We start from the raw sequence: 26657 nt of genomic DNA on the forward strand, positions 1-26657 counted from the left end.
ATGTACACATTCAGATTTCAGAAAAAAGCCAATTGCATGTTCATGCCAACTTTCTTGACTCTTTCTAGATTATAAAACATAGCAACAGCAGGTGAGGGTCACGGAACACAGACCAGTAGACACTTCAGACCAGTAGACACATCAGACCAGTAGACACATCAGACCAGTAGACACATCAGACCAGTAGAAACCAGCAGACACATCAGACCAGTAGACACTTCAGACCAGTAGACACATCAGACCAGTAGACACATCAGACCAGTAGAAACCAGCAGACACATCAGACCAGTAGACACATCAGACCAGTAGACACATCAGACCAGTAGACACATCAGACCAGTAGACACTTCAGACCAGTAGACACTTCAGACCAGTAGACACTTCAGACCAGTAGACACATCAGACCAGTAGACACCAGTAGACACATCAGACCAGTAGACACATCAGACCAGTAGAAACCAGTAGACACATCAGACCAGTAGAAACCAGCAGACACATCAGACCAGTAGACACATCAGACCAGTAGAAACCAGTAGACACATCCGACCAGTAGACACATCAGACCAGTAGAAACCAGTAGACACATCAGACCAGTAGAAACCAGCAGACACATCAGACCAGTAGACACATCAGACCAGTAGACACATCAGACCAGTAGACACTTCAGACCAGTAGACACTTCAGACCAGTAGACACTTCAGACCAGTAGACACATCAGACCAGTAGACACATCAGACCAGTAGAAACCAGTAGACACATCAGACCAGTAGACACATCAGACCAGTAGAAACCAGTAGACACATCAGACCAGTAGAAACCAGCAGACACATCAGACCAGTAGACACATCAGACCAGTAGAAACCAGTAGACACATCCGACCAGTAGACACATCAGACCAGTAGAAACCAGTAGACACATCAGACCAGTAGAAACCAGCAGACACATCAGACCAGTAGAAACCAGTAGACACATCCGACCAGTAGAAACCAGTAGACACATCAGACCAGTAGAAACCAGTAGACACATCAGACCAGTAGACACATCAGACCAGTAGAAACCAGTAGACACATCAGACCAGTAGAAACCAGCAGACACATCAGACCAGTAGACACATCAGACCAGTAGAAACCAGTAGACACATCAGACCAGTAGACACATCAGACCAGTAGAAACCAGTAGACACATCAGACCAGTAGAAACCAGTAGACACATCAGACCAGTAGAAACCAGTAGACACATCAGACCAGTAGAAACCAGCAGACACATCAGACCAGTAGACACATCAGACCAGTAGACACATCAGACCAGTAGACACATCAGACCAGTAGACACATCAGACCAGTGGAAACCAGCAGACACATCAGACCAGTGGAAACCAGCAGGCACATCAGACCAGTGGAAACCAGCAGACACATCAGACCAGTAGAAACCAGCAGACACATCAGACCAGTGGAAACCAGCAGACACATCAGACCAGTAGAAACCAGTAGTCTGCCTTTACTGTTTGTAAAGTTAGCTTTGCTAATGTTAACATGCTAACGATAACCTCATTGATATCAATTGAGCAGCACTTCCTGTTCTGGAAACAGTTTGAGATCAATGTGTTGCCTGAGGCAGGCACACACACACACACACACACACACACACACACACACACACACACACACACACACACACACACACACACACACAGTACATAGATTGACACACTTGGGGAGAGACACAGAGAGCAGTCCAGTTGTTGTTGAGGCGCTGTGCTCAGAGGTTGGTGGCGGACATCGGCGTCGTATATTCTAACTCTTCTTCTGCTGACCGATCGCAGAAGAAGTCCGAGGATGACGAGTGCCGCCCCGCCCAGGAAGCCGTATCGGAAGGCTCCGCCCCAGCACCGCGAGCAGCGCCGCACCACGCCCGTAGCTCCACCTGCGCCGCACCCCGACATCAATCAGGTAAACCAACCCCCCCTAAACACACCTCCATTCCTGCCACTGCGCCTCGCCCGCCTCCCCCCCGCCAGCTCGCCGCTCTCGGACAGCGAGCTTGATGTCTCCAGTCTTTCCAGTGTAGAGCTCTGCATCACGCCTCCACCGCCTTTCAGCCGGAGCCGGGCTAGAACCGCGGCGGTGGGCGTTGCCACGAGTCCTCGCCACAGTGAAGGCTCCCCGGCGCAGCAGAGGCCTGCCCACCGCAACCTGCCTCACCAGACCACCACGCCTCCCAAGGGGATCTTGAAGCCGCCGGGTTTGGCTCACGCCTATGACTTCATCAGAAAGTCACGGTCCGAGGAGCTGCTGGATGACAGCAGGAGTCGTGACGGTACCGCCCTCAAGCCGCCCACTTGCTCTCTGGACCGGTGGGATCAGCAGGCACCCGCCTTGCGGCGCTCCTCGGACCCCCCCCCACGCGGGACTGACTGGAACTGGAAGACACAGGTTCTGCAGGACAAGGTCCGCTTCTCCAACTTCCTGGACGAGATCACCTGTAGCGTCCTGAGTCCTGCCCACCTGACGCTGCTCGGGAGGACGTCCTACAGCGAGCGAGGAAACCTTCCCGCCCAGCGCCACGGAAGCCCAGCCCACAGAAAGCAGTGTGCGGAGGGACCGCCCACCGACCGGACCCGGCGCTGGAACGACTGGGTGGCAGCAATGCAGCAGCCCGGGAGGCAAGGGAGAGTCACAGAGGGGGCGGGGCATAAAGAGGAGGCGTGGAGGGTGAATAGAGGAGCAAAGATATTGGTTCAAGAGACTGGGGAGCCACAAAGGCAAAAACACAGACCTCCTGCATCTAATCGGTGTCTTCTGTCCCACGCCAAGGTAGGTCGGGGGAGCGGGCACCACCATTAACCTCTCCTGGTTTATTATTAATGCTAACGTATAAAATGACTGGTTCCTCTCAAACTGCTCTGCAAAATATTACCAGGTTTTCTGGTTATAATAAAGTGGAAAACCATCTTCATAGCTCACAATACCCAGAATGCAACAGTAGAAAGGTCAGGGGATGAACCGATGGTCGGCAGTAATAAACTTCAGAAAGCAGATAAACAGTTCATAGCAAATTATCTGAGAAGGAAGCTGCAGAACGCAGTGATCTGATTGGCCGGTTAGCAGTGAGTCATTGATTTCATGTCCCTGTAGGCAATTGATCAGCTGAGAAGTTCCATTGTATAAAAACGTGGTGCATTCTGGGAGACTATCTGTGACCCAGGAGGACCTGACATCACCGACGGGTCATGTGATCAGTCCTATGATCAATGGTTGTGATCAGTTAGATAAGAGCAGCATCCAGGAAAAGCAACTCAAGTTGTTTATTCACTTAGTGATGGATACTTTTTATATATAATGAGATTATTTGTAAAACATTGTACCTGGATCCTCCTCCTGGTTCCAATCCAATTGTGACCGTCCACCAAGGTGTAGTACTCCTGTAAGGCTGCTGAGGGTCCTTAGGCTCCGCCTCAGCGGGTCAGGTGATGAAGATGACGTCACCTGGGCAACGAGCCAGCTTGGAGTTCTGACGTTTGAGACATTGAGAGACGCAGTTTTGTGCTTACAATGAAAGACTTGAACATACACAGAGCCTCGCATGAGTATTCTCCCCTTTGGACTTTCTACGTCTTGTCATGGTAAAAACACAGTTTCAAATGTATTTCTTTGGGGTTTTATGTAATGGATCAACACAAAATTGTCCATCACCTGGCGGACAGCCTGGCTGTGTTACCTGAGAAAAGTTACAATTAACAGCAGTTTGTTCTCACATCTTGTGTGTATTTAAAACACACCGTGTGATGACACCCTCCCAAATCATATATGAATATACGTCTGTGTGTATTCGTACGTGAGACTGACATCAGTTTGATGTGTTACAGGAGACATTCTCAGACTCTGAGCGGATCAGGTGAGAATCAATGTTTTATTAGACATATTATTGTCCACCAAGCTTCACCAGCTGACATTATGATCACTTTCATTGTATTGTCGTAGATTAAAAATATATATTGTCGTAGATTAAAAAGTGTCTCTCTGCTTGGGATCTACCCTGAAAGACCCAATTCCTGTTATGACCTCACTGACCGTTGAATGCTCCTCCCATTACCCAGAATCCTCCAGCAGCAGAATGAGGATCTACAACGTTGCCTCTCTCTCTCCACCCACAAGATGGAGGCCATGGAGGCGGAATTTGACAGCAGCCGTCACTACATGGAGGCGGAGCTGAGCCGGACCAGAGACGACCTGGACAAGATGAGGGACAAGTTCCGCAGGTGAGGATCAGACCGGTTTCACCTGTGATGATGAAGCTCCTTGGGTCACTGCTGTCTACTCGTCTGTCACTCGTCTGTCACTCGTCTGTCACTCGTCTGTCACTCGTCTGTCACTCGTCTGTCACTCGCCTGTCTACTCGTCTGTCTACTCGTCTGTCACTCGTCTGTCACTCGCCTGTCTACTCGTCTGTCACTCGTCTGTCACTCGTCTGTCACTCGCCTGTCTACTCGTCTGTCACTCGTCTGTCACTCGCCTGTCTACTCGTCTGTCACTCGTCTGTCACTCGTCTGTCACTCGTCTGTCACTCGTCTGTCTACTCGTCTGTCACTCGTCTGTCACTCGTCTGTCACTCGCCTGTCTACTCGTCTGTCACTCGTCTGTCACTCGCCTGTCTACTCGTCTGTCACTCGTCTGTCACTCGCCTGTCTACTCGTCTGTCACTCGCCTGTCTACTCGTCTGTCACTCGCCTGTCTACTCGTCTGTCACTCGTCTGTCACTCGTCTGTCACTCGCCTGTCTACTCGTCTGTCACTCGTCTGTCACTCGTCTGTCACTCGTCTGTCACTCGTCTGTCACTCGCCTGTCACTCGCCTGTCACTCGCCTGTCTACTCGTCTGTCACTCGTCTGTCACTCGCCTGTCTACTCGTCTGTCTACTCGTCTGTCTACTCGTCTGTCACTCGTCTGTCACTCGTCTGTCTACTCGTCTGTCACTCGTCTGTCACTCGTCTGTCTACTCGTCTGTCTACTCGTCTGTCACTCGTCTGTCACTCGTCTGTCTACTCGTCTGTCACTCGTCTGTCACTCGTCTGTCTACTCGTCTGTCTACTCGTCTGTCACTCGTCTGTCTACTCGTCTGTCACTCGTCTGTCACTCGTCTGTCTACTCGTCTGTCTACTCGTCTGTCACTCGTCTGTCACTCGTCTGTCACTCGTCTGTCTACTCGTCTGTCACTCGTCTGTCAATCGTCTGTCTACTCGTCTGTCACTCGTCTGTCAATCGTCTGTCTACTCGTCTGTCACTCGTCTGTCACTCGTCTGTCTACTCGTCTGTCTACTCGTCTGTCTACTCGTCTGTCTACTCGTCTGTCACTCGTCTGTCAATCGTCTGTCTACTCGTCTGTCACTCGTCTGTCTACTCGTCTGTCTACTCGTCTGTCACTCGTCTGTCACTCGTCTGTCTACTCGTCTGTCACTCGTCTGTCACTCGCCTGTCTACTCGTCTGTCACTCGTCTGTCTACTCGTCTGTCACTCGTCTGTCACTCGTCTGTCTACTCGTCTGTCACTCGTCTGTCTACTCGTCTGTCACTCGTCTGTCACTCGTCTGTCTACTCGTCTGTCACTCGTCTGTCACTCGTCTGTCTACTCGTCTGTCTACTCGTCTGTCACTCGTCTGTCACTCGTCTGTCACTCGTCTGTCTACTCGTCTGTCACTCGTCTGTCACTCGTCTGTCACTCGTCTGTCTACTCGTCTGTCACTCGTCTGTCACTCGTCTGTCTACTCGTCTGTCTACTCGTCTGTCACTCGTCTGTCTACTCGTCTGTCACTCGTCTGTCACTCGTCTGTCTACTCGTCTGTCACTCGTCTGTCACTCGTCTGTCACTCGTCTGTCAATCGTCTGTCTACTCGTCTGTCACTCGTCTGTCAATCGTCTGTCTACTCGTCTGTCACTCGTCTGTCACTCGTCTGTCTACTCGTCTGTCTACTCGTCTGTCTACTCGTCTGTCTACTCGTCTGTCACTCGTCTGTCAATCGTCTGTCTACTCGTCTGTCTACTCGTCTGTCACTCGTCTGTCTACTCGTCTGTCTACTCGTCTGTCACTCGTCTGTCACTCGTCTGTCTACTCGTCTGTCTACTCGTCTGTCACTCGTCTGTCACTCGTCTGTCACTCGTCTGTCACTCATCTGTCTACTCGTCTGTCACTCGTCTGTCACTCGTCTGTCACTCGTCTGTCACTCGTCTGTCACTCGTCTGTCTACTCGTCTGTCTACTCGTCTGTCACTCGTCTGTCACTCGTCTGTCACTCGTCTGTCACTCGTCTGTCTACTCGTCTGTCACTCGTCTGTCTACTCGTCTGTAACTTGTCTGTAATCCTGCAGACTCCAGAACAGCTACACAGCGTCTCAAAGAACCAATCAGGATCTGGAAGAGAAGCTTCATTCTCTGGTAAGTGTGTGTGTGTGTGTGTGTGTGTGTGTGCGTGCGCGTGTGTGTGTGCGTGTGTGTGTGTGTCCTGGATCAGACTGTAACTGAATGAAGAAACGCTCTCAGGCCTTGAATCGATTTTCTGTGGAAAAGTGGAGTTGACGGACAGCAGGATGGTTGTCATGAGGATGTACTTCTGACCTTGTTACCACGGTAACCCCCTGACTGACCCCTCTTTCTCCCGTCTGTCCTTCGTCTCATCCTTCATGATGTCGTTCCAACATGGATTCTCACTGTCCAATCACATTGCTCGATTATCTGAAATGTTTGTCCTTCATCGTCTTCTCCTGTCTCCTCCTCTCTCACGCTGCTCTGTGATGGACTGACTCATCTTCATCTTCATCAGGCGGCTGTCAGTCAAACTTGGGTTCATGCAGTTGCGTTTCATTCATGTTCTTTCTCCTCATCCTCAGTTTTATTTAGTTCTTTTGTTTCTGGAACTACAAAAAGAAATTCTGGAAGAAAAAAATGATTATTAACTTGTCTCATTATTATTGATTGTTAATTATACAACAATATAAATAATGGTAAATGTATTAACCGCCAGTATTTTAATATTCATCAGGAAAGATTTATTGTCATAATATGTCAGACATCAGACAACAGTGCACGAGAAATAAAATAGAATATAATGCTATGGGTTAATAACTTAACAAGTAACAAAGCAATAATAAAATAAATAGTTATTAAAAATAAATGTAAATGAGAAGATGACAAAAGTAAAAATATTGATAAACGTATGATGTCCATGAAAACGATAATACCAATGAAGAAAAATTATGATAGAAATCATATTAATAATAAAAAAGATAAAAATAATAAGAATTGTAATGATATCAAAAATAATCATAACAACGATTTGCTCGTTTATAATTATAATTATTATAATTTATGAAGTAGTTCCGCCTCCTGCCACCTCAGACTCCTGATTGGCTGCCTCACTGTCCTGATGGTTGATGATGTCATCTCATGCTCCTTTCACAGCTACGGAAGGTGGAGAGGGACAAAAAGACAATGGACCAGGAGATCGTGGAGTTAACAAACAAACTGCTGGACGCCAAGATCTCGATTGACCGCCTCGAGGAGCTCAATGTGAGTACAAGTACTCGGGTATTAGTACTACCGTAGTATTACCTCTGTCATACTAATGGATATGTAGTACGAGTAGATATATCTGCTAAAATATATCTGTTAATGGACATTCTTCTTTTTCCAATTTGTCTTCCTCTTCCTCCTATACCCCAAATGTCCCTCTACTTCCTCTATTTCCTCTTCCATCTTTATTTTCTTCCTCCTCTGCTTCCTATTCTGCCTCTACATCCACTTCTTCTCTATTTCCTCCTGCTCTACTCCTCATCGTCTCCCTCTTCCTCAGGAGCGGTACAGGCAGGACTGTAATCTTGCTGTCCAGCTGCTCAAATGCAACAAGTCACATTTTAGGAACCACAAGTTTGCTGATGTGAGTATTTATTTATTCAACAAGTTTTTTTTCCCAATAATCCAAGGTCAGGGGTCATCGCCTGTAGATTCTTGGTGGTTCTTGGAGGTCAACAGAAGTTCTTTGTTTTAGAACTTCTCGAGGTTCTAGAGAAGAGTTGAAGGCCTGTAGACCACATTTAGGTATTAAAGAGGGCTGGACTCCAGAGGGACCCCTTTGGACAGGGACAAGGGGGTCAGAGGTCATAGGGTCACACAGGTCACCCCCACGTCTTACTTACTCTGTGTGTGTGTGTGTGTGTGTGTGTGTGTGTGTGTGTGTGTTGTAGCTCCCCTCTGAGCTTCAGGACATGCTCAACAAACACATGACCAGCCTACCTGAGCGAGGCTCCGCCCCCGGCGCCCTGGACCCGGACACGCTAAGTCTGACCCCGGCTGACGTGGTGCCGACCTCGGTCATCGCCCGCGTGCTGGAGAAGCCGGAGCCGCTGGTCCTGAACTCGGCCCAGTCCTCCAGCGCCAGCCGGCCCGCCTCCGAGGACGTGTTCGTGCACGTGGACATGACGGGCCCCCCCCCAGAGTGCCAAGAGGCGGCTCAGCAGAATGGCTCTTGTCGCAGTCAGGACAGCCTGGACGGGCAGTCGGGCGGCGAGGAGGGGGGCGTGGCCACATCCTTTGACAAGCTGAACCCCTATCCGGCGCCGCCACACCCCCACCCGCTGTACGCGGGTCGCAAGGTCATCGAGTTCTCCTCGGATGACAAGGTGAAGCTCCCCAAGAATTCGCCGCTGCCCAACTGCACATACGCCACACGGCAGGCCATCTCGCTGAGCCTGGTGCAGAGTGATGACGAGCGCACGACCCCCGCAAGCCCCGCCCCCTCGGGGGGGGGGTTCCTCCACCGCACGCCGCTGTCGCAGCGGGACATCGGCAGTGAGCCACAGTCAGGCCAGTCCAGCCCCTTCAGCAGCCCGCCACAGGTGACACACACACGCACGTATATGGGCAAAGCCTGTTTGTTGTCGCATGCGTACTAACTCAAGCCCCTCCCCCTCAGGCGCTCAGCGTGCTGGCGAGCTCCGGCAGCTCGGAAGAAGACCTGCTGGCCAACTGGCAGCGGATGTTTGTGGAGAAGGTGGCACCGGCCAGCGACTTGGCGCTTCACCGCACCTCCTTCAGCAGCCATACGGCACAGGAGCTGCAAAGGAGGAGGCCGGCCGCAGGGGGCGGAGCCTCCTCCGAGCGCAACCGGGCGGCCTACTCGGACGGAGAGGAGGGCTCATCGGCGCGGAGCTGGACGCCGAGCCGCGGTTCCAGCCTTGACACCGACACCGACATGGAGGCTCGGCCCGGCAGAAGGGGGGGGGCGCGCTACGGGACGGAGGCCTCCACGGAGGAGGGCGAGAGGCTGCTGATGAGCAGGGAGGCCGGCAACACGGAGGTCGCCATGGCAACAACCCCGACCAATGCCCACAGGGAGGAGGAGGAGGAGGAGGAGGAGGAGGGGGGGGGAGGAGGAGGAGGAGGAGGAGAGCTCTGCTGAGGAGAGAGACGTCCTCAGCCGTGACCTGCCCGTCATCTCGCCCCGCCTCCTTGATTTAGACCCCGCCCTTGCTGCCGCCGCCCCCTCAAAACGTCGTCAGAAGAGCCCGAAGAGGATGGGCGTGCATCACCTGCACCGCAAAGACAGCCTGACCCGAGCTCAGGAGCAAGGCACACTGCTGGACTGACGGCTGTTCCCATGGAAACGGACCACATCCAGGATAAAGCCATCGTCTACCGAATGCTGCCACGCGCCTGTCGAAGCAGAAGAAAAAAATAAACTATAATGAACTATAACTAAAAACTTTATGGACGTCTTAGCCTTGTTTCCTAAACGGAGCTTTTATTTTGAAGAGAACAGAAGAGACCAGAGGCACCTTGATAAACACACACACTCTCTCTCTCTGTCTCTCTCTGTCTCTCTCTCTGTCTGTCTCTCTCTGTCTCTCTCTCTGTCTCTGTCTCTCTGTCTCTCTCTCTCTCTCTCTCTCACTTTCTGTCACTTTCTCTCTGAAGATCAAACTTTTATTTTGTCTTTTCGTCTGTGATTTCCTTTCATGTTATTATTTAGTCACCTGATCTGCAGGGTTTAGTTGTTTTGGGGTCCTCACCTTTTATTTCACCCTCATTATATGAATATTAATCCATTATTAACAGATTATTTGTTTGTTTTATGTGGTTTGACGAGATGGAAGCTTGTTAGTGAGAGAAACAGGCTTTTATTTTGACATGAACGCCTTAAGATGAGACGGTTCAGGTTCATGTCGTTAGAGTATAATATACTTATTACTACTAATATTAATAATTATTATTATTATGATATTGATCCATACTTTAAATCCACTGATTATTTTTCACAGCTCTCTGATTGTGACGCTCACCGAGGAACGTTGACCACTGATTGATCGGCTGCGTAAGTTTCTTCACTGTTTTCACAGGAAGTGGAATTATTGATCAGCACAGTTAGTGCTTCAGTCTTTGATCAGTATTGATCTGAACTGCTTTCATCAGCTAATCGATAACAATGAACGTCTTTCAATAAATGAATAGTCAATTGATCCGGTTAACAACAAGCACCAATCACAGACTGGTGCATTATGGGTAAAGGTGCTATGAGAGTGCATGAGGGGACACGAACGATGAAACTTAATTAACACCTTTGCAGCAGAACAGAAAAGCAGAATGAATCTATTAAAAGAATATTTGATATTTTACACCAAGTCTGTGTTTTAATTGTGTTTCAATCATTTAATGACTCATTTATAATTGAGGTACTGATAAGCTAAGCTAACAGGCTTCGTGCTAGGCTAAAGATGGGAAATCTTAGCTGTGTCTCATTTGATTGTCTGCATCCTGCTGAGGCCGCTCATCATGGGACGGGACTGAATATCCATTAGAATGTTCTGATGTATAACGTTCAACCCATATCAGAAGATGTGAGGACGAACTGCTCTCAGCTAGAACTCTGTCATGCTGACCCCCCCCCACAGACCCCCACAGACCCCCCCCTCACAGTTATTAGTGAAAAGTCACTTTGAGGCCTGATAACACTTTTTAGTTTAACTATTCAAATGTAAAATGTTCTTCTCACGCTGCAGACGTGCTGCATTCCTCCTAAACTAAATGAAAGATCACCATCTGTATCCGGGCTGAAGGAGATCTGCTTTCTAAGCTGCTCAAATATTTAAAACCCCAAACCATCTTCGCCATCGGCTTTAATTAGCGAGCGGCTGCATTAAATAATTCACTTTCTAATAGTCAGGTGTCTTTGTGAGGGAGAAATAGAAGCCAAGTGTTTAATATTTCAGAGCAGTTTGCAATGACAGTGTGTGACTGATGCATTCTGGGTATGAATAGACTTCACAGCTGGACAAGTGGAACTTCAATGACTGCTTTGAATATAATTGGAGATGTGATCATCCTTTTCCTTGCTACCTTCGAATACTTTAGAATTGTCTAATATGTACAAACAGGGATTGAATCTACTAAGACTACAACGGTTCAACAATATTTCCTTTGTACAATAATATTAACGGTTATACTTATCCTCCCTCAGCAGTTTTCATTTTGTTAAGTTTGGTCCTTCAGCAGCTGATAAAAGTGTCATCAGTGTGTCCTGTTGCCTAGCAACATTGCATGTTGTGTTCTTTCAGTAGTTTATTATTAATGAATCACTTTTCTTTAAGCTGCTGTCAGAAGCCACGCCCCCTTCCAGATGTTACACTATCTGTCAATCATCACAAGTCTGTAGAACCACAAAAAAAACAACGGAAGATGTTTTCAGGTGTACTTTTATTTAACGTTCTTTAGGTGTTTGAAGAACTCCTCTAGAACGTTCTCCACTTCGTCTTCGATGTAATCTTTCACCACGAAGACGTCGCCATCAGCGGCACCACGAATCATGGCAGAAAGATCTGAAACAGGAAGTTTTATTGTGAAAGGGAATTCATAAGACTATTGTTATTGCAGAGTGAGGAATGAAGACAAAGAAGGAAGGAAGGAAACAGGAAGGGGGACATGAGAGGGAGAAAGAAACGGGAAGCAGAGTTTATTATGATGTTATTGGGAGGGAGGGAAGGAAGGAAGGAAGGAAACAGGAAGGGGGACATGAGAGGGAGAAAGGAACAGGAAGCAGAGATTATTATGATGTTATTGGGAGGGATGGAAGGAAGGAAGGAAGGAAGGAAACAGGAAGGGGGACATGAGAGGGAGAAAGAAACAGGAAGCAGAGATTATTATGATGTTATTGGGAGGGAAGGAAGGAAGGAAGGAAACAGGAAGGGGGACATGAGAGGGAGAAAGAAACAGGAAGCAGAGATTATTATGATGTTATTGGGAGGGAAGGAAGGAAGGAAGGAAACAGGAAGTGTCCTCACTGCGTCCTGACGTCGGTCTGAATAGACAGAATATTCTCTTCTCCATAGCAACAGCTCGACCCAGCTCGTAGCCGACGCCCAGAGACGGCTGGGTTACCTCGGCAACTACCACTGGAACATGAGGTTAAAGGTCATATTCATCCATCACTATTGATTGACAGATCACTCCATTGATTGACCTATCCTGCGATTGATTGTTTGATTACCATCACACTGCCGCAACCAGTCCACGTCTCTGTCATGGATGGACCGGTCTCCTGCTGACGAGGCGTCCTCTCCTGTCCAACCACAGCACAGTTCAGTGACGTCACAACTGGCTTCTTCTGTGGTGTCAGTGAATTCCATGTTTGATGAAAGAGCAGCAAGTGATTGTTCAGTGGCAGCTGGCGGAATTGTTTTTGGGGTTCGGGTCAGTATGATTCAATATATATACTCGTACACCTGCTCGCTATTATTTGAACCCGTTATCGGAATTGAATGTATTGATCATCGTTTACATTCTGTCCTCGTGACATCACTGTAGTCTGTCCATCAGGAGACGGATCGTCCTCTGAGGTTTCTTCCCCTTTCTCCCCGTGGAGGGTCTTCATCGGTCGTGTGTACACACCGTAAAGCCCTCTGAGGCTCATTTGGAATTTGCGATACAAAATAAAACTAATTGAATTGATCTTAGATTCATCGCCGACCTGTGTGTGCACGTGTACGCGCGTGTGAGACCTCTCTCGCTGATTTCCGTGAAGCTCACGTGCTCCGTGAGCACGCTTCCGTAGCTCTGCAGCTTCTGGACGATCCTCCGGTAAACGCGGACGTCATCTCTGCCGCCGCGGATGCTGCCGCAGAAATACACCTTCATGCTCCCGGTTGGAGCCTGGGGTCCTGTCGCCGTTTCCCGCGCTAGATGGCAATGCCGCTCTGCGTGGTGACGTCAGACCACGTGCCATGACTGTGAGTTACACGTGACCTGATTCTGTCTCGCAGGTTCTTTCTCTGCTGAAGAGGAAGCACCTGACAGGCCGCACGTCGGGCAACAAAATGGACTTGAGGGTAAAGTTTAGTCTGCAGTTAATAACGTAGCTGGGGAGGGGCTCTGCACTGAGCCCACTGATGGGATGTGCCCCCCCTCACGGATCTGAGGCCGCCACAAGGGTCTTTACTAAGAGCAAAAACATTTTGAGATTTGTTATTGTTCACTTAAAAATCTACAAATCATTTATTTTTAAACTTTTTATTTAATGTATCAGGGCTCTCAAGTGTCACTCATTTTGGTCCGTAGTCACGCACTCCCCCCACACATCCAATCCCCCCCACCACATATTATTTATTTCTCAAAATTCAATTTTTCCCTCTTTTTATCCCCGTAGTGAAATATGATTACAGTATATTTGTGTTAATAAGCCTGACGTGAGCCTGTAAATTTGCTCATTTGTTCCATGAGTTGTTGGCCTGTTTGGAGTCTTGTTGTACGTGCAGGGTTACGTACACATGAATAAAGTATCTGTGATGATCACTTTGTATCATCTGTAGGTGGATTCGATTGAATACAGTGTTCATATTGCAATGGGCCCTGGGTAACTTCATACCTGAGAAGTTGGCCCCCAGGTAGACATCGCACATTAAAGTCTGTGGGGCGGATATTGTTGATTGTCATTGCCTTGAACCAATCAGATCTTTGGACGTGCCAGTAGCACCGAGGTAACCGGAGAAGACCTTTGAAGCTCTGATGCACAACTTGTATGTGTGTTATCTATATATTGTGTGTAAGTGTTATTTAATACATGTCCTGATTTTACATCAGCAGTGAGTGAGAATTTTTCCAACATATCTAGATAAAACTAGAATGCCCCGTCCATGGAAAATAGCTTTGGTTTTATATTTCATTAAATACATTTAAGTTCACACTACACTACTTTTGAATTTATTATTGAATCAATTGCATAAAATCATGCAATTAGACATTTGAATAACATTCATTTGAGTATTAAACATTGAAATCCAAGCGGAGTAAGAGAACCTTGTATTTTAGGTTATAGCTGTTTATTTGAGTCTCTGTTCAGAAACTATAAATATTTCTGGAATGAAAACAAAAACCACTAAAGACAGAAAGGATAAAAAAGGTCAGACACGAAGATGTTGTTGTGGACCTCATATGGCCTTCAGCAGGGGCCCCGGGCCCCTCACAGTGGCATTCAGGGTCAGCTCAGGCACGTCTCTGGCCACCCGCTGCATGGGAGCCAGGTTGGGTCCTTCCAGAGAGTCCAGGAGCCCTGAAACCACAATGGCAGAAAGGTCGAATCCTAATTTCTCACTGAGGTCACCTGATTAGTGGTTAGATATGAATGGGACAGCACTTCACGGCTGAAATACATTTTACAATGAGGGTATTTATTTCATACTCTTTACTCTCGGATTTAAACGTCTTTCAGGCTCTTTCCTCATAAAATGAGGTCATTTTAAATTATGTTTTATTTTATTGTCAAAATTACACAAATATTTTATATTTCAGGAATAAATATTGTCTGATTAAATGTTTTTTGTTGTGTTCACTGGTTATGACATCTTGAACATTGCAATGACTTGTTCAGAAAGGGCTCAAAAAGTCCACGATGTGACAAAACCGAACTCGGCCGCGTTCAGTGGAAACCGTCGGGCAGAAGTCTCACTACGCAAACGCAGACAGGAAGTCAGCTGAGCAACGTTATGGCCTTTCATTGCATTTTAACTGGGGCTGTCAAAAAATGAACTAATTAATTGCACATTTTGAAATGCATTAATGGCGATTAATGAATGAATGTCGTTGTTGCTACAATATTTTAAATGAATGTTTGTTCTTCTAAAGACTAAATCTAAAAAAGTAATGAGTAATCACTTTAGAAAACGTGTATTTAGACACTTGTCTATTGTTAATGTTATTTTAAACACAAAACTGCACACATCTGATCACCTCGGAGGCAGAATTCCACCGGGTGGAACATGTTGGACTAGCGGTCTACTTCTGATAAACAAAGATACGTCAACTACGTTAAAATATTTACTTTAATCTTGGCCACACAATCAATTAGATGAATGTGTTTGTGTTCACAGCCCGAATTCAAACCCTCCCACACAGTGGGAGCAGAGAGCCTTTAGGGGTCGGGTGTCGTGCTCAGGGACCCTTCGACATGGGACGTGGAGCAGCCAGGAGTCCAAACGCCAACCTTCGGCCGCCCACGTATCACTTATCGTGATAGTTGTAAAGGTTATTCCGTTTCAGGTGAAGCAGGTTAAACTCCTCATGAATCCCCCAAACACCCCAGGACGTAGTCCACAAAGGTCAAGGACAGCAGAGACCATGACCTTAGTAAATGAGATGAGGATTCTGACCTTCTACAATCTTGTGGTAGGCAAAGTGAAGGTAGAGCAGGAAGAGCATATGGAGGACAGACAAAGTCCCGCAGAGAAGGAGACGAGGAGTCTGACCCACTGTCCGGGACAGCAGAGCGGTTACCTGACAGGTGAAAAGACAAAGGTTAGTGCACAGCTGAGGGACTCCAGGCCTACGGGAGACATCGTCCTAACCATGCGCAGAGTAGACAATCCTCCACAAAGCAGCCAGAGGACGTAGAAGAGGAAGTGGAAGTGGATGTTGTAGGTGACAAGGAGGACTACGCAGTGACCAAACAGACCGTAACCCTGACGACAAGAAGTGACAGAATTACAGGAGACACTTTGTGTAGTTAAAATACGCTGTACTTTGTGGACTTGCAGTACTGTCACTGACCAGCAGGGAGAGCATCTGCAACATGGTGATCTGAGCGTTGACCAAATACGCCAGGAAGTAGATGAAGGAGGAAACACCGAGCCAGTAACCGAAACAAGTTCCTATAGCCGTTCCCATCAGGGTCCCCTCCCTCTGAGACACAGACAGAGGAAGTAGGAGAAAGACCGTTATTAACAACTCACTGTGGACCTCATCAGCACAGAACCAGGTTGCGTGAGACTGTGTGAGCGCGTGTGTGTGTGTGTGTGTGTGTGTGTGCAGCATGGGACACACATGAGGGCAAAGGGCCAAATTGCCCCCAAGAAATCAAGGAAAGGGGCACAAAATGCCCCCATAATTACAATTTTGTTAACTTGTCAAAAACATTGTAGCTGTAATAACCGGGTCCAGTTGCCATTGAATGCTTTGATTCTTTACTGGTGTCGCGTGCAGGAAGAATCAAACGTTATTAAAAAAAGAAAAAGAAAGCAGCGCTTCTTGATCAGACCTGTGAACAAATCCAGCCTCCGTCATCGACCATCGTTAAATGCACTGGTTCTCGAGCTGTGGGGCGCGGAGGTATTACAGGTGGGGGCGAGTGGAAATGTAGATTTTCTTTTAAAAAAAAGTAAATTAAAAAAGCATTGGGGCTTCAGTGTCTTGCTCAAGGACACTGAGACATGCAAACCGTGGAGAGAACACGGATCAAACCGCACTATAAAAAATCACAGCCCTGTTTAGTTCTACAATAAGCTATTTTTAAATAAAAGATATAAATATTAGTTATTTTTTGCACAACTTTATTTGTATTGTTCCAACAAACTGATTTCATTCGTTTTTGTCTAATGGAGCAATCTGGTTTACATGAAAGTGACTTAAACATTTTGTAAGTTAAAAATGTACACCTAAATAATATATAAATTTCCTACCCTGTGTGTGTGTGTGTGTATGAGTGTATGAGTGCGTCTCTGTGTGTCTTTATGTGTGTGTCTGTGTGTGTGTGCGCCTACAATGACGGTGTCAGACGTCTTCATGCCGTGCAGCAGGATTGCCACCAGAGTGAAGACCAGCATCAGAGGGCCGTACAGCTCACCTGCGATCTTCTACAGGAAGTACACACCAGTTCACCTTATTGTGAAAATACTGCCCTGTGTGGCTCTAACAAACAAAGTAGAAAGCCGCACCTGGGGGAAATTGATCATGCGGACGGGGATCATAGACTCCATCAGCCTGAGAGGAAAGAGGAAGCATCAGTTAGCATCAGTTGGCATCAGGTAACAGGAAAGGGCGGTCCTACCTGCTGCGAACCTGCACCGGCTCCACGTCAAAGTAGGGACGCAGGATGTCAATATTGGCGTAAAGGTTGAAGGCTTTGGAGGCCTGACGCTTCCCTGCCTGCCACACCTGAACACATCACACAGGCGGGAGACACACCTGAACGCATCACACAGGTCACTCTAAGACACACCCAGGTGAGTCTGAATGAAGAGTTGAGGCTCCTCCTCCTGCCAGCTTGCCAGTTCACCTGTGCAGTGGCATCACTCACCTCGTCTGCTACTTGTCGGCCTAGCTGACCCTTTAAGCCCTTCATGCCCAGGAACTCGCCGTCCTCGGCGGTGTCGTCTTCAGTGGCTGCGGCCTCCGCGGTCACTTCCTCTTCCTCTTTCATCCTCTGGTGCATCTCCCCCATGTCCTCGAAGCTGGAGCCCGACGTGTCGTCCATGTTCTCCATGTCGATGACCGCCGAACCGCCGCCCTGCGGGGTCAAAGGGCACACAGCAAAACAGTTACTACTGCGTATTACACGTGGTGTAACATCACACGGACGTTTAAAGGAGGCAGAGTGACAATGTCATTGAGGGACTGGTTCTCCGGGTTTTCGTATAGCATCATGACGTCACTGCAAGACTGTTTACCTGCTCATCTGTCAGAGCGGTTGTTGTCGTTAGCCTTGTTAGCTTGTTTAGGTTGGGAGCAGACAATACACTGCTAATGTTAAGTGAACACCACGCGCAGAGGTGTACCAATAGGTTTACAACACCGATTAGCACGTTTACCGGTAGGTTTGTTGGCACGTAGCTCTGATGTTAGCATGTTAGCTCACCTGGACGAGGTTGTCATCAAAGCTTCCCCACGGTTCCGTGTTCATGTTTCTGTTCCCGGAGCCCACAGACATTGCTTTGGTTTACCGTGTAGTTTACCGTTTGTATCGTTACTTTACACAGAAAGGATAAAAAGTGCGAGTCTCTAAATCTACATCACAAACGCCACAAGCTCTGACTCCACCTCCAGCGGCTGTACGCAGAGAGCGTGATGACGTCACCGGCCGAGGCACCGAGTATACGGAAATAAATATAACTACATATATACATGTGAATGTAACTATGTAACTATATACACAAAGTGTAGCTGTGTCTCAAAGTCGCTAGGCTGCATCCTTAAGTAATAGAATTCACTCCATTATCTACCGATAGAAATGTATATAACATCACATCTTAGTTAATGAAATCACTTAAGTTACGTGACGTTGGTGACCGATGTCGTGTTTTTATATTCACATAAGACTTTAGAACAAACTGCTCTTAGTAATAACTTAACTTCGTCCTGCTGCCCCCCATACAGCCCCTGAGCCAGACCCTCACCTGAACCCCCCCCCCGGGTCCGTATATACTGTTCTTTTATATATATATATATATATATATATACACCCGGGTGTTATATATGTATATATATATATATATATATATATATATATATATATATATATATATATATATATATATATATATATATATATATATATATATATATATACATACATACATATATAACACCCGGGTCCCCGACTGACTGACTGTGACATCTCACCGGTCACTCCCTTCACACTCCCTTCACACTCCATACATTCATACACTTGCCACTTTCACATACACTCACAACACAGTTGTTGTTGTTGTCAGCGCACTTTATTTTTAACTTTTCATTTTTAATTTAATTTTGTATTGTATCCTTTAATAATCTATATGGCCCTAGCCTATAGCTTTCTATTTTACTCTGTATTGTTAAATTGTAAATTTGTAAATTTGAATGTCTTTTTCATGTTATTTGTCTTATTGTCCATTCATTGTCTAACTGTCCGATGTTATGCACAGACCGCCATGTCAAATTCCTTTAATGTCCAACATATTTTGGCAATAAATGTTCCTGATCTTTGATACCTTATACTTTTTATATACCGTATGCTTAGTATATATTCGTACATATAATATATGCACTAACACTGATCAAGTAAAATACTCTACAGTTACACGTTGATCAATACAACAAGAAACGTCACCAGCAGGGGGCGGGCCCGCTACGTTGGCCTGACAGGTTCTCGCGGGAAGTTGCTTTCAGTTCTCGCGGCACTGGTCCTCGCTGAATGTTTTATTTTCCCTGACGTGTTTGTGCATCTAGGCCGAAGCTGGAAGGAAACGCCGGCTGTTAACGGAGCCCCTCTTCTCTTCAACGTTTCTTTTTAACATCTGGGAGGATTGATGACGTCAAAGGGGAGAATCCAGACCAAAAGCACCCGGTCAGTGAGAAACTGTTCTGTTCGAGAGTAGTGGCTAGTTAGCTTAGCCGAGCTAATGTTAGCCACTTAAACTAAAACCATGCTATGACCTCCGTTTGGTGCCACATCATACGATAATAGATACACGATAATACTGCAAATATGCCTCTGCTTCTTGCATATCTTATTGAGGGGTCTTCTGTTTCACATGAAGCAGTTTAAACCAGTCACTCCAAATTTACCCTACGTGTGTTCTTTACCGTTCATTGGTACGGCTTCACACGGCGTAACACCACTTTTTAAACAATGTATTACACATTATTAGGATCCACCCTATAATTCAGCAGGTATAGCGTTCCCTGGAACAAGATGCCATCCTTTGGATTCCGTCCCGTCCAGTAGGCCCAGCGGAGGACGGACACGGTAGTGGGCTGTAGTTGTAAAAGTATCTGCTGGCAGGACGAACTGTACGCGGTTATTACCGGGTGACCTTTGGCTTTTGCTAAAGTGGGACGTAGTTTCCATGTACTCTGCCTACCGAACAGGCCGTGTTTTAATGGAGGCTGGCGAATGGAGCCGAGCAATCAGCTGAGAACAGAGGCCTCTGTCACGTGATAGTTCATAAGTGGCGTGTATGTGACGCAGCTGTCCGTGTGAGATAACAGACGCCCCGCCCCCTCTCGTGTGTACGTGCGGGCCGGCAAGCGGCGATGGCGGAAAGGGTCACGTGTTTCCTATCTGAGCTCCGATAGTCAACAATAACCGTCCGAATACGAGGCCATGAGGTAACCTCTTAATTCATCAATATTATTGTTACTGTCCTCGGATCCCTGAGGGAACCTATTTATTCTTCATTAGCCTCCACGTGGTCATGCATATTATCCTTTTGGTATTGTAGTTGTTATATTATTCTATTACTATTGTTATTCAAGTATTATTCTAGATCATTTTATTATTGTCCTTAGTAACCCTCCGACACATGAGGCAACCTCTTTATTCTTCTGTTTGCCCTTAATGTAATTAATAGTATTATTTCTGTTACTGTTTTAATATCATATTATTGTTATATTATAATGGAAATGATTTTATTAGTTATTAAATTATTAATATTATATTATTATTGCTATTGGGGCGGGGCGGTATGGCCAAAAATTCATATCACATTTGTAAGATTCTGGTCCCTGCTGAAGAGAAACATCAGCTGTTACGGTTATGAAGGTAGGAAATCGATACCTGATACCGGTATACTGGTTGAATCAGTATGTGCAGTAATCCATACGTATGATTTTTTTCAAGTACCGTCATATTGGTGTCACGCCGAATCAACTGCCGATGCTCTTCGGCAGGCGGCACAATTTCTAAGCGCAGGTCGTCGCTGAGCGGGCAGCGGTCCGCTCTAGTTGGGTTACGTGTGTTGAGATTACGTCATGGCAATGAATAACTCCCAACCAACACTAGGTATTGGAACTGGTGGCATATTGGTAACTCACTCACAGACACGTGACTCCATTTTCTTACACAATTTGAATAGAACAAATGTTTGATCCTTTTTCAGGATACCTAGCAGTGATGACATCATAGAAGACATATGTGTGATGTGGAGGAGTTTAAAAGCTGCTGGGTCAGCGGTTCAGTCTGCAGGTCATAGGTCGCACTGCTTGTTGAGCAGGTTCATATCAGCTGACTGTTCACAGCTGATAGTGAAGCAGCGCTGCACCCTGAGGCCACTTCCTCCCCACCCAAACAGAGTTCCATATCTATATGAATACATGCTTGTATCATGTATGCATGCCTGATGTGTAAAATAACGTGTTTTTAAGTCTCTCTACAAGCGTCTCTACTCTCATGTCTCGGTGAAGACTTTTAAAGCACTTGCATGTGTTACAAAGGACTGTTCTCCAGTTGTGTCTGATAATTGTTAGTGGTGTAACTGGTTTGATCCCGGTGACCCTCCAGACCTCTGACCAATCACACCACACAATGCAGCTTCGATTACACCTCTGAATGGAACGCTGACCTGGAGTCAGCTGAGTCCATCACAGTCTGACCAGAAGAATAGAAACACCTGAACAAATAGAATTCTGATAAATCCTCCTTCTGTCTGGACTCACCTGTGTGGTGTTGATGCTAGTGATCTATTTTTAACCCGGCCAACCGGATAAAGAACCAGCTGCTCCAGTCCAACAACACATCTGAGGACGTCACCTTGGAGTTTTGATCATTTTAAAAAACATTTTATATATATATATATATATATATATACACACACACACACACACACAAAGATGCACTTTAGGCTATAACGTCCCAGGTGGACCACCTCTAGACACGCGTGTGTCCATGGAAAAAGCAACAAAGAAAATACAAGAAAAGACGTGCAGACACGTGTTGTAATGTTTCCAAACACCAGAAGAATATCTGGTGTGTGTTGGATCAGTTAGTGCCTTCACGATTACGTGTTGGTGAAAACATCACGAGTCACAAACACGTAACTTACTCCATCTCGGGGCTCTAAAAGCCACCTGAATTGTTTCCATTGCCGCGTATCAAGGAGGAACGTAGGCTGCTTGCAGATCATCCCTACACACGTTGAAAAGCACCGTGCATGTTTCCTGTTTCCTGTCCAGGATGCCGCAGGCCGAGGTGGCTGCAGTGGCTGGGCTGAAGCAATGCCGGCTGGCCCAGGATCAGCTGGAGGACGCCGTCAATGGTGTGATGAAGGCCGAGCAGCAGCTGAGGGAGAACTCCAGAGAGGTCAGACCTTCTTCCTCCTCTTCATCACCTTCATCCTCTTCCTCGTCGGTGTTTTTAAACCTTTTGTCTAGACTGACCTCATCACAGTCCTACTGACTCAGTGTGGGTGTGTGTGAGAGTTAGTCACTTTATAAGAGTGGACTTCACCGACCGTCTAACAACCGTCCCACTAACTGTAGTCTGCTGGACTGGACTGTGCTCCTGGTAAATCACGTAGAGGCTCAGTGTAGTGATTCGTTTGGAGAGGTGTCTCCTGACTGCCTGCTTGTCTCCTGAGGACAGGTGCGGTTGGAGCTTCAGAGCAGTGTGAGTCGTCAGCAGGAGGCTCTTCGCTGTCGGGAGGTTTGGCTGCTGGGTCAGATCGAGCTGCTGGAACAAGTCAAGACTGAGACTTTGCAGCAGCAGCTGCACCGGCTGCACTGGGTAACCACTGCTCACTGGTCTCTGCTGGTGTTTACCGGTGTTTACCAGTGTTTACTGGTGTTCACTGGTGTTTGTTTTTCAGCTCAGAGGACAGTTTGATGTGATCGTCCATCAGCTGCAGAGCTCCAACAGCAGCAACGACCTGAACAACCAGCTGACCAGCTGCCTGGAGAAGTAAGTCTTTGTCTGGATTTGATCTGGGATTTGATTCACGGCTGAACTGATATTGATGATGATAATAATGATCTATTGAAATCACATGTGAAGTTTCAGCCATGAATCTTTGGGCTGGACGAGTGTTGATCCACGAATCGATCCGCATGCATTTGGTTGTAAATAGATGATGATGACGTTGCTCCTCTTGTGTGTGCAGGTTGTCCTCTCTGAGTCTGACACCTGAGGAAACCCCTGAGATGAGTTTCCATGCCGACGCTCGCTCACTGAGGCAGGCCATCACTTCCTTCGGCCGCATCACTGCTCAGGTAACGCACACACAGCATCTTCTGTCTTTGTGAGGACACCCATTGATCTTTAATTCCTGACCATCTCTTCTAAAACCCTAACCACTGCAACCGTTCAGTGGTCCTTCCCACTCACTCTGGACTAAATGTCTTCTCTAGAAAGGTCCACACCGGCAGTTGGTCCTCACAAAGACCGTTGTCGGTGAACGTGATACTGATGTGAAGGGCTTTTCTGTACTTCCTGTTGCAGTTGGTGGAGGGAGTGTCCTCTCAGAGCTGTCCCATCGCCGCCAAGAAACAGGTAACTGCATCCACAAGGTAGAAACATGACATTTTAATTACAGCTCAAACTTTAACACATCTGTCGGGGGGGAAATAACGGCTTTCACAATTTCCTGCTGATAAAATCTTCAATGATATTTAATGTTATATGAATGTTGTACTATAAATGTTTTAAGAAGCAGAAGTGACATGTGGTTTGTGTTTCCGATCAGAAGATGGAGTCCGGATCTCTGAGCGACTGGCTGATGGGAGCTCTTCCATCAAGCAAAGCTCCTATTGGTTACCAGTCCAGCAAGAACCCTCAGGATTGGCTAATGGAGGAGAGCAAGGTGAGAGAGACGAGCACAGTCACACACATGGTTGCAGTGTTTCACTCTGCATTAATAATGTATTCGTGAAACCAACTGAACCCTGTCGAATCACATCAAAGAGTCACAATCTATCAACTACAAATATATGAAACATTAATGGACCCATGATGTCACCGACAGGAAGTACACCCAATTAAGAGTCTCGACTGACTTCCTGTGTATTTGTGTCAGACTTCCTGTCCCGTCCTGGCCTCTGTGGACTCCCTGCAGGCCTGGGGTCACATCAGGGACCTGGAGGCGTGGCTCCTCCGAGACCACACTCACGCCAGCAGGAAGCGGACCAGCAGCAGCTGCAGCTCCTCCTTCTCCATCGAGAAGATTGATGAATCAGAGTTTACCGTCAGTCCTGAGGAGGAGGAGGAGGAGGAGGAGGAGGAGGAGGAGGAGCTCAGCAACTGGCTCATCACCCCGCCCACTGTTGCCGCGGAGACCACGTCCGACGCAGAGCGGTGGAAACGTGTGTTGAAGCCGTTTGACGACGGCTGGTCTTCAAGCGACTGGCTGATGGGGCCAACCCGCCCCCCCGCTGACTGCTCTTCGTGCTGCCAGACCACCAAGGCCTTGGAGATAGAGAACCTGGGCCAGCTTAAGTGCCTGAAGACCCCGCCCACCTCACCCGCAGCCCCCGAGACACCGGCCCTGGAGGCGTGGCTTCAGCAGGTGGTGCCGCTGCAGCAGACCTGCAGGGCCAATGAGGTCTGCTCCTCCTTCTCCGATTGTGTCTGTGAGGAGAACTGTGGGAGAGAAGCTCTGAGCCTCTGGCTGCTTAAACAAGATGGCAGAGACAAGAACGGGGTCCCTGTAACCCCGCCCACTGTCTCAAAGAACGCCCCGCCCACCCTGCATCACAGAGAGCAGGAACAGAAGGTGACTTTTTCTTCTTCTTCTTTCATCCATGAATCATTCAGCCTCCTTCACTTCTAAAAAATAAGTTATTCCCATAATTGATTGTTACTTTTGATTTAAAATGACGTGTTTTCTCAGGTTCAGGCCATCCTGGAGGCTTGGCTCCACCCCACCAACCCCCCCCTGTCTGCCTGGGTTGCTCCTGAGGAGGAGAAGGCCAGCAGGGAGGACCAGAGCTCGCGGTTCTCGTCTCCTTTCCTTTGCCCTCTGGATCCAGGTCTCTGGGTGATCTCGGGGTCAGGAGATCAGACCCAACCGGCGGCAGAAGACAAGTGGCTGCAAAAGAAGAGGACTCAGGCTCAGGTAACGGGACCGCTGAGACCAGCACGGACCATCGACGGCCTCACATCATTGTGTGATCACAGTCTCTGTGGCTGTTTCAGGAGCGCCTGGCGCTGCCCTCCGTCTGTGACCTGTTCTCTTGCATGAAAGTGGGCGGGGACAAAGAGAAGTGGCTGCACAAAGCTGCTGAACAGGTGAGTTCACTTCAGTCCAATCCGTCAGTTGGTGGGGAATAGTTCCTTTTAATGTAGTCTTTCTTCTCTTCCAGATGTGATGATGAGGCTTCTTACTCTGGCCGATCTGCTTTCCTGTGACCTCATCACAATGAGATCTCCTCCAATCAGCATCAACAACCCGCTGATCAATACACGTCTGGGGAAACCTTGCATTTATTTCCTCTAATAATTGAGTGAGAGTCGAGGTGTATCTTCATCAGAGCTTCTAATATATTGATCTTTAATTAGTTTCTGAAACATCTGTGGGTCTGGAATCAGAATGTTGAAAAGTTGTACTATTGATCTATTAATTGATTATCAAAAGACTGATACTTAATGATCTAAGCTCTTTTGATTCAGTATGTTTCATATTGATCACCGGCGGCAACTTTGAGTCCGTCAGGTTTTAAATTTCTGTTATTCTGACAAAATGTTGTTGATCAGCAGACATTTAATCAATAATGATCAGCATGTTTCACAATCCATGTTGTGATCTGATCCCGACAGGAGGAGATTGAGTGGTGCCTGAGAGCAATAGCCTTGTTGAGGGGGGGGGGATTTAACCATAGCCTTTATTTCTCTTGTTTCCTGTGATGCTGCCAGACATCTACTTCCTGTCTAGACTGTTGGCTGCATTACACTTTTCTGACTGATTGTTTCACAAATGGCTTCAACGGGGAGATATGAATAACGTCTTTTCTATCGATACGATTCTTAATAGATGCATTATTATTTTAAAGCTCATATAAAATGTGTAACGCGTTTTGATCTTTCCAAACGAATAGTCTTGTGGTTTTTAATCAGTATGTTCTACCCTGAGCTGAGTCTTGCAGGCAGACATAGCCGTCTTGTACCTGAAGGTTTGGATTGGCGAAGCTTGTCACATGTCAACACCAACTGGAAGACTCCGTTCCGAGCATAAAGCACATCTTAACATCTACCGGACTCAAGTTAGCATGTAACCCAGAATGCATCTGGGCGAGCATGCCGCAGTCTGTGAGGTCACACGACTCTGCAGTGATTGGTGCTTTTTGTTGGAGCTCATACAGGTCTGTGAAGCTTGTATGAGGGTCTGATATATTATATTTCTTTACAATAATAAAACATGAAATAAATCTGTGTCCTTCCTCTTGGTTTATCATAGAAGTCTCCATTTAGTTTTTTAACTGAATGATTTTACTCTGAAAGTTCTATACTTTAATATAAAAGTCTGTAGCGTTTCTTTGCTGTCCTGCTCCTAAATGGTGGAAGGAGGTCTCTGAAGACATCAGGACCACAGAGAGCCTTCACATCTTCAGACTAAAGACACACCTCTTCAGACTCTACCTCCACTAACACACTAACTAACTGTAGC

The 26657-nt window shown here is 47.0% G+C and overlaps 4 protein-coding genes across 8 annotated transcripts; 2 read left to right on the forward strand and 2 right to left on the reverse strand.

Moving 5' to 3' along the window:
- Positions 1-1955: 1955 nt before the first annotated feature.
- tjap1 (tight junction associated protein 1 (peripheral)) lies at positions 1956-10658 on the forward strand. The gene is given in 9 exon segments (XM_078104393.1): positions 1956-2813; positions 3866-3894; positions 4097-4258; positions 6360-6426; positions 7450-7557; positions 7841-7924; positions 8232-8882; positions 8960-9412; positions 9414-10658. Coding segments are annotated over 9 exon segments (1941 nt in total). The 5' UTR covers positions 1956-2645; the 3' UTR covers positions 9633-10658.
- A 1061-nt stretch (positions 10659-11719) lies between these two features.
- Positions 11720-13276, reverse strand: dnph1 (2'-deoxynucleoside 5'-phosphate N-hydrolase 1). 2 transcript variants are annotated; one of them, XM_040178127.2, is made up of 4 exons: positions 13038-13276; positions 12527-12598; positions 12321-12431; positions 11720-11858 (listed from the first exon to the last, which is right to left on the reverse strand). In XM_040178127.2, the coding sequence occupies exons 1-4, from the start codon at positions 13171-13173 to the stop codon at positions 11737-11739; spliced, it is 441 nt and encodes a 146-aa protein (XP_040034061.1). In that variant the 5' UTR covers positions 13174-13276; the 3' UTR covers positions 11720-11736. The 2 variants fall into 2 exon arrangements, with proteins under 2 accessions (XP_040034061.1, XP_040034060.1); XM_040178126.2 differs by having other exon boundaries at positions 12527-12643; positions 13038-13251.
- Positions 13277-14337: 1061 nt separating this feature from the next.
- yipf3 (Yip1 domain family, member 3) lies at positions 14338-18717 on the reverse strand. Its single transcript, XM_040178124.2, has 9 exons — positions 18161-18717; positions 17603-17812; positions 17354-17460; positions 17241-17286; positions 17067-17159; positions 16078-16209; positions 15876-15989; positions 15681-15804; positions 14338-14584 (listed from the first exon to the last, which is right to left on the reverse strand). The coding sequence occupies exons 1-9, from the start codon at positions 18230-18232 to the stop codon at positions 14463-14465; spliced, it is 1020 nt and encodes a 339-aa protein (XP_040034058.2). The 5' UTR covers positions 18233-18717; the 3' UTR covers positions 14338-14462.
- A 680-nt stretch (positions 18718-19397) lies between these two features.
- ncoa4 (nuclear receptor coactivator 4) lies at positions 19398-26418 on the forward strand. Of its 4 annotated transcripts, none has more exons than XM_078104394.1 (11): positions 19398-19630; positions 22237-22363; positions 22646-22786; positions 22869-22960; positions 23160-23268; positions 23498-23548; positions 23742-23858; positions 24072-24767; positions 24885-25109; positions 25190-25282; positions 25357-26418. In XM_078104394.1, the coding sequence occupies exons 1-11, from the start codon at positions 19593-19595 to the stop codon at positions 25360-25362; spliced, it is 1695 nt and encodes a 564-aa protein (XP_077960520.1). In that variant the 5' UTR covers positions 19398-19592; the 3' UTR covers positions 25363-26418. The 4 variants fall into 4 exon arrangements, with proteins under 4 accessions (XP_077960520.1, XP_077960521.1, XP_040034062.2 ...); XM_078104395.1 differs by having other exon boundaries at positions 19414-19630; positions 23745-23858; XM_040178128.2 differs by lacking the exon at positions 19398-19630 and adding an exon at positions 20273-20394.
- Positions 26419-26657: the final 239 nt, after the last annotated feature.

The sequence above is a fragment of the Gasterosteus aculeatus genome, chromosome 6 (genome assembly GCF_964276395.1).
Source record: "Gasterosteus aculeatus chromosome 6, fGasAcu3.hap1.1, whole genome shotgun sequence".
In the NCBI taxonomy this organism is placed as follows: domain Eukaryota; kingdom Metazoa; phylum Chordata; class Actinopteri; order Perciformes; family Gasterosteidae; genus Gasterosteus; species Gasterosteus aculeatus.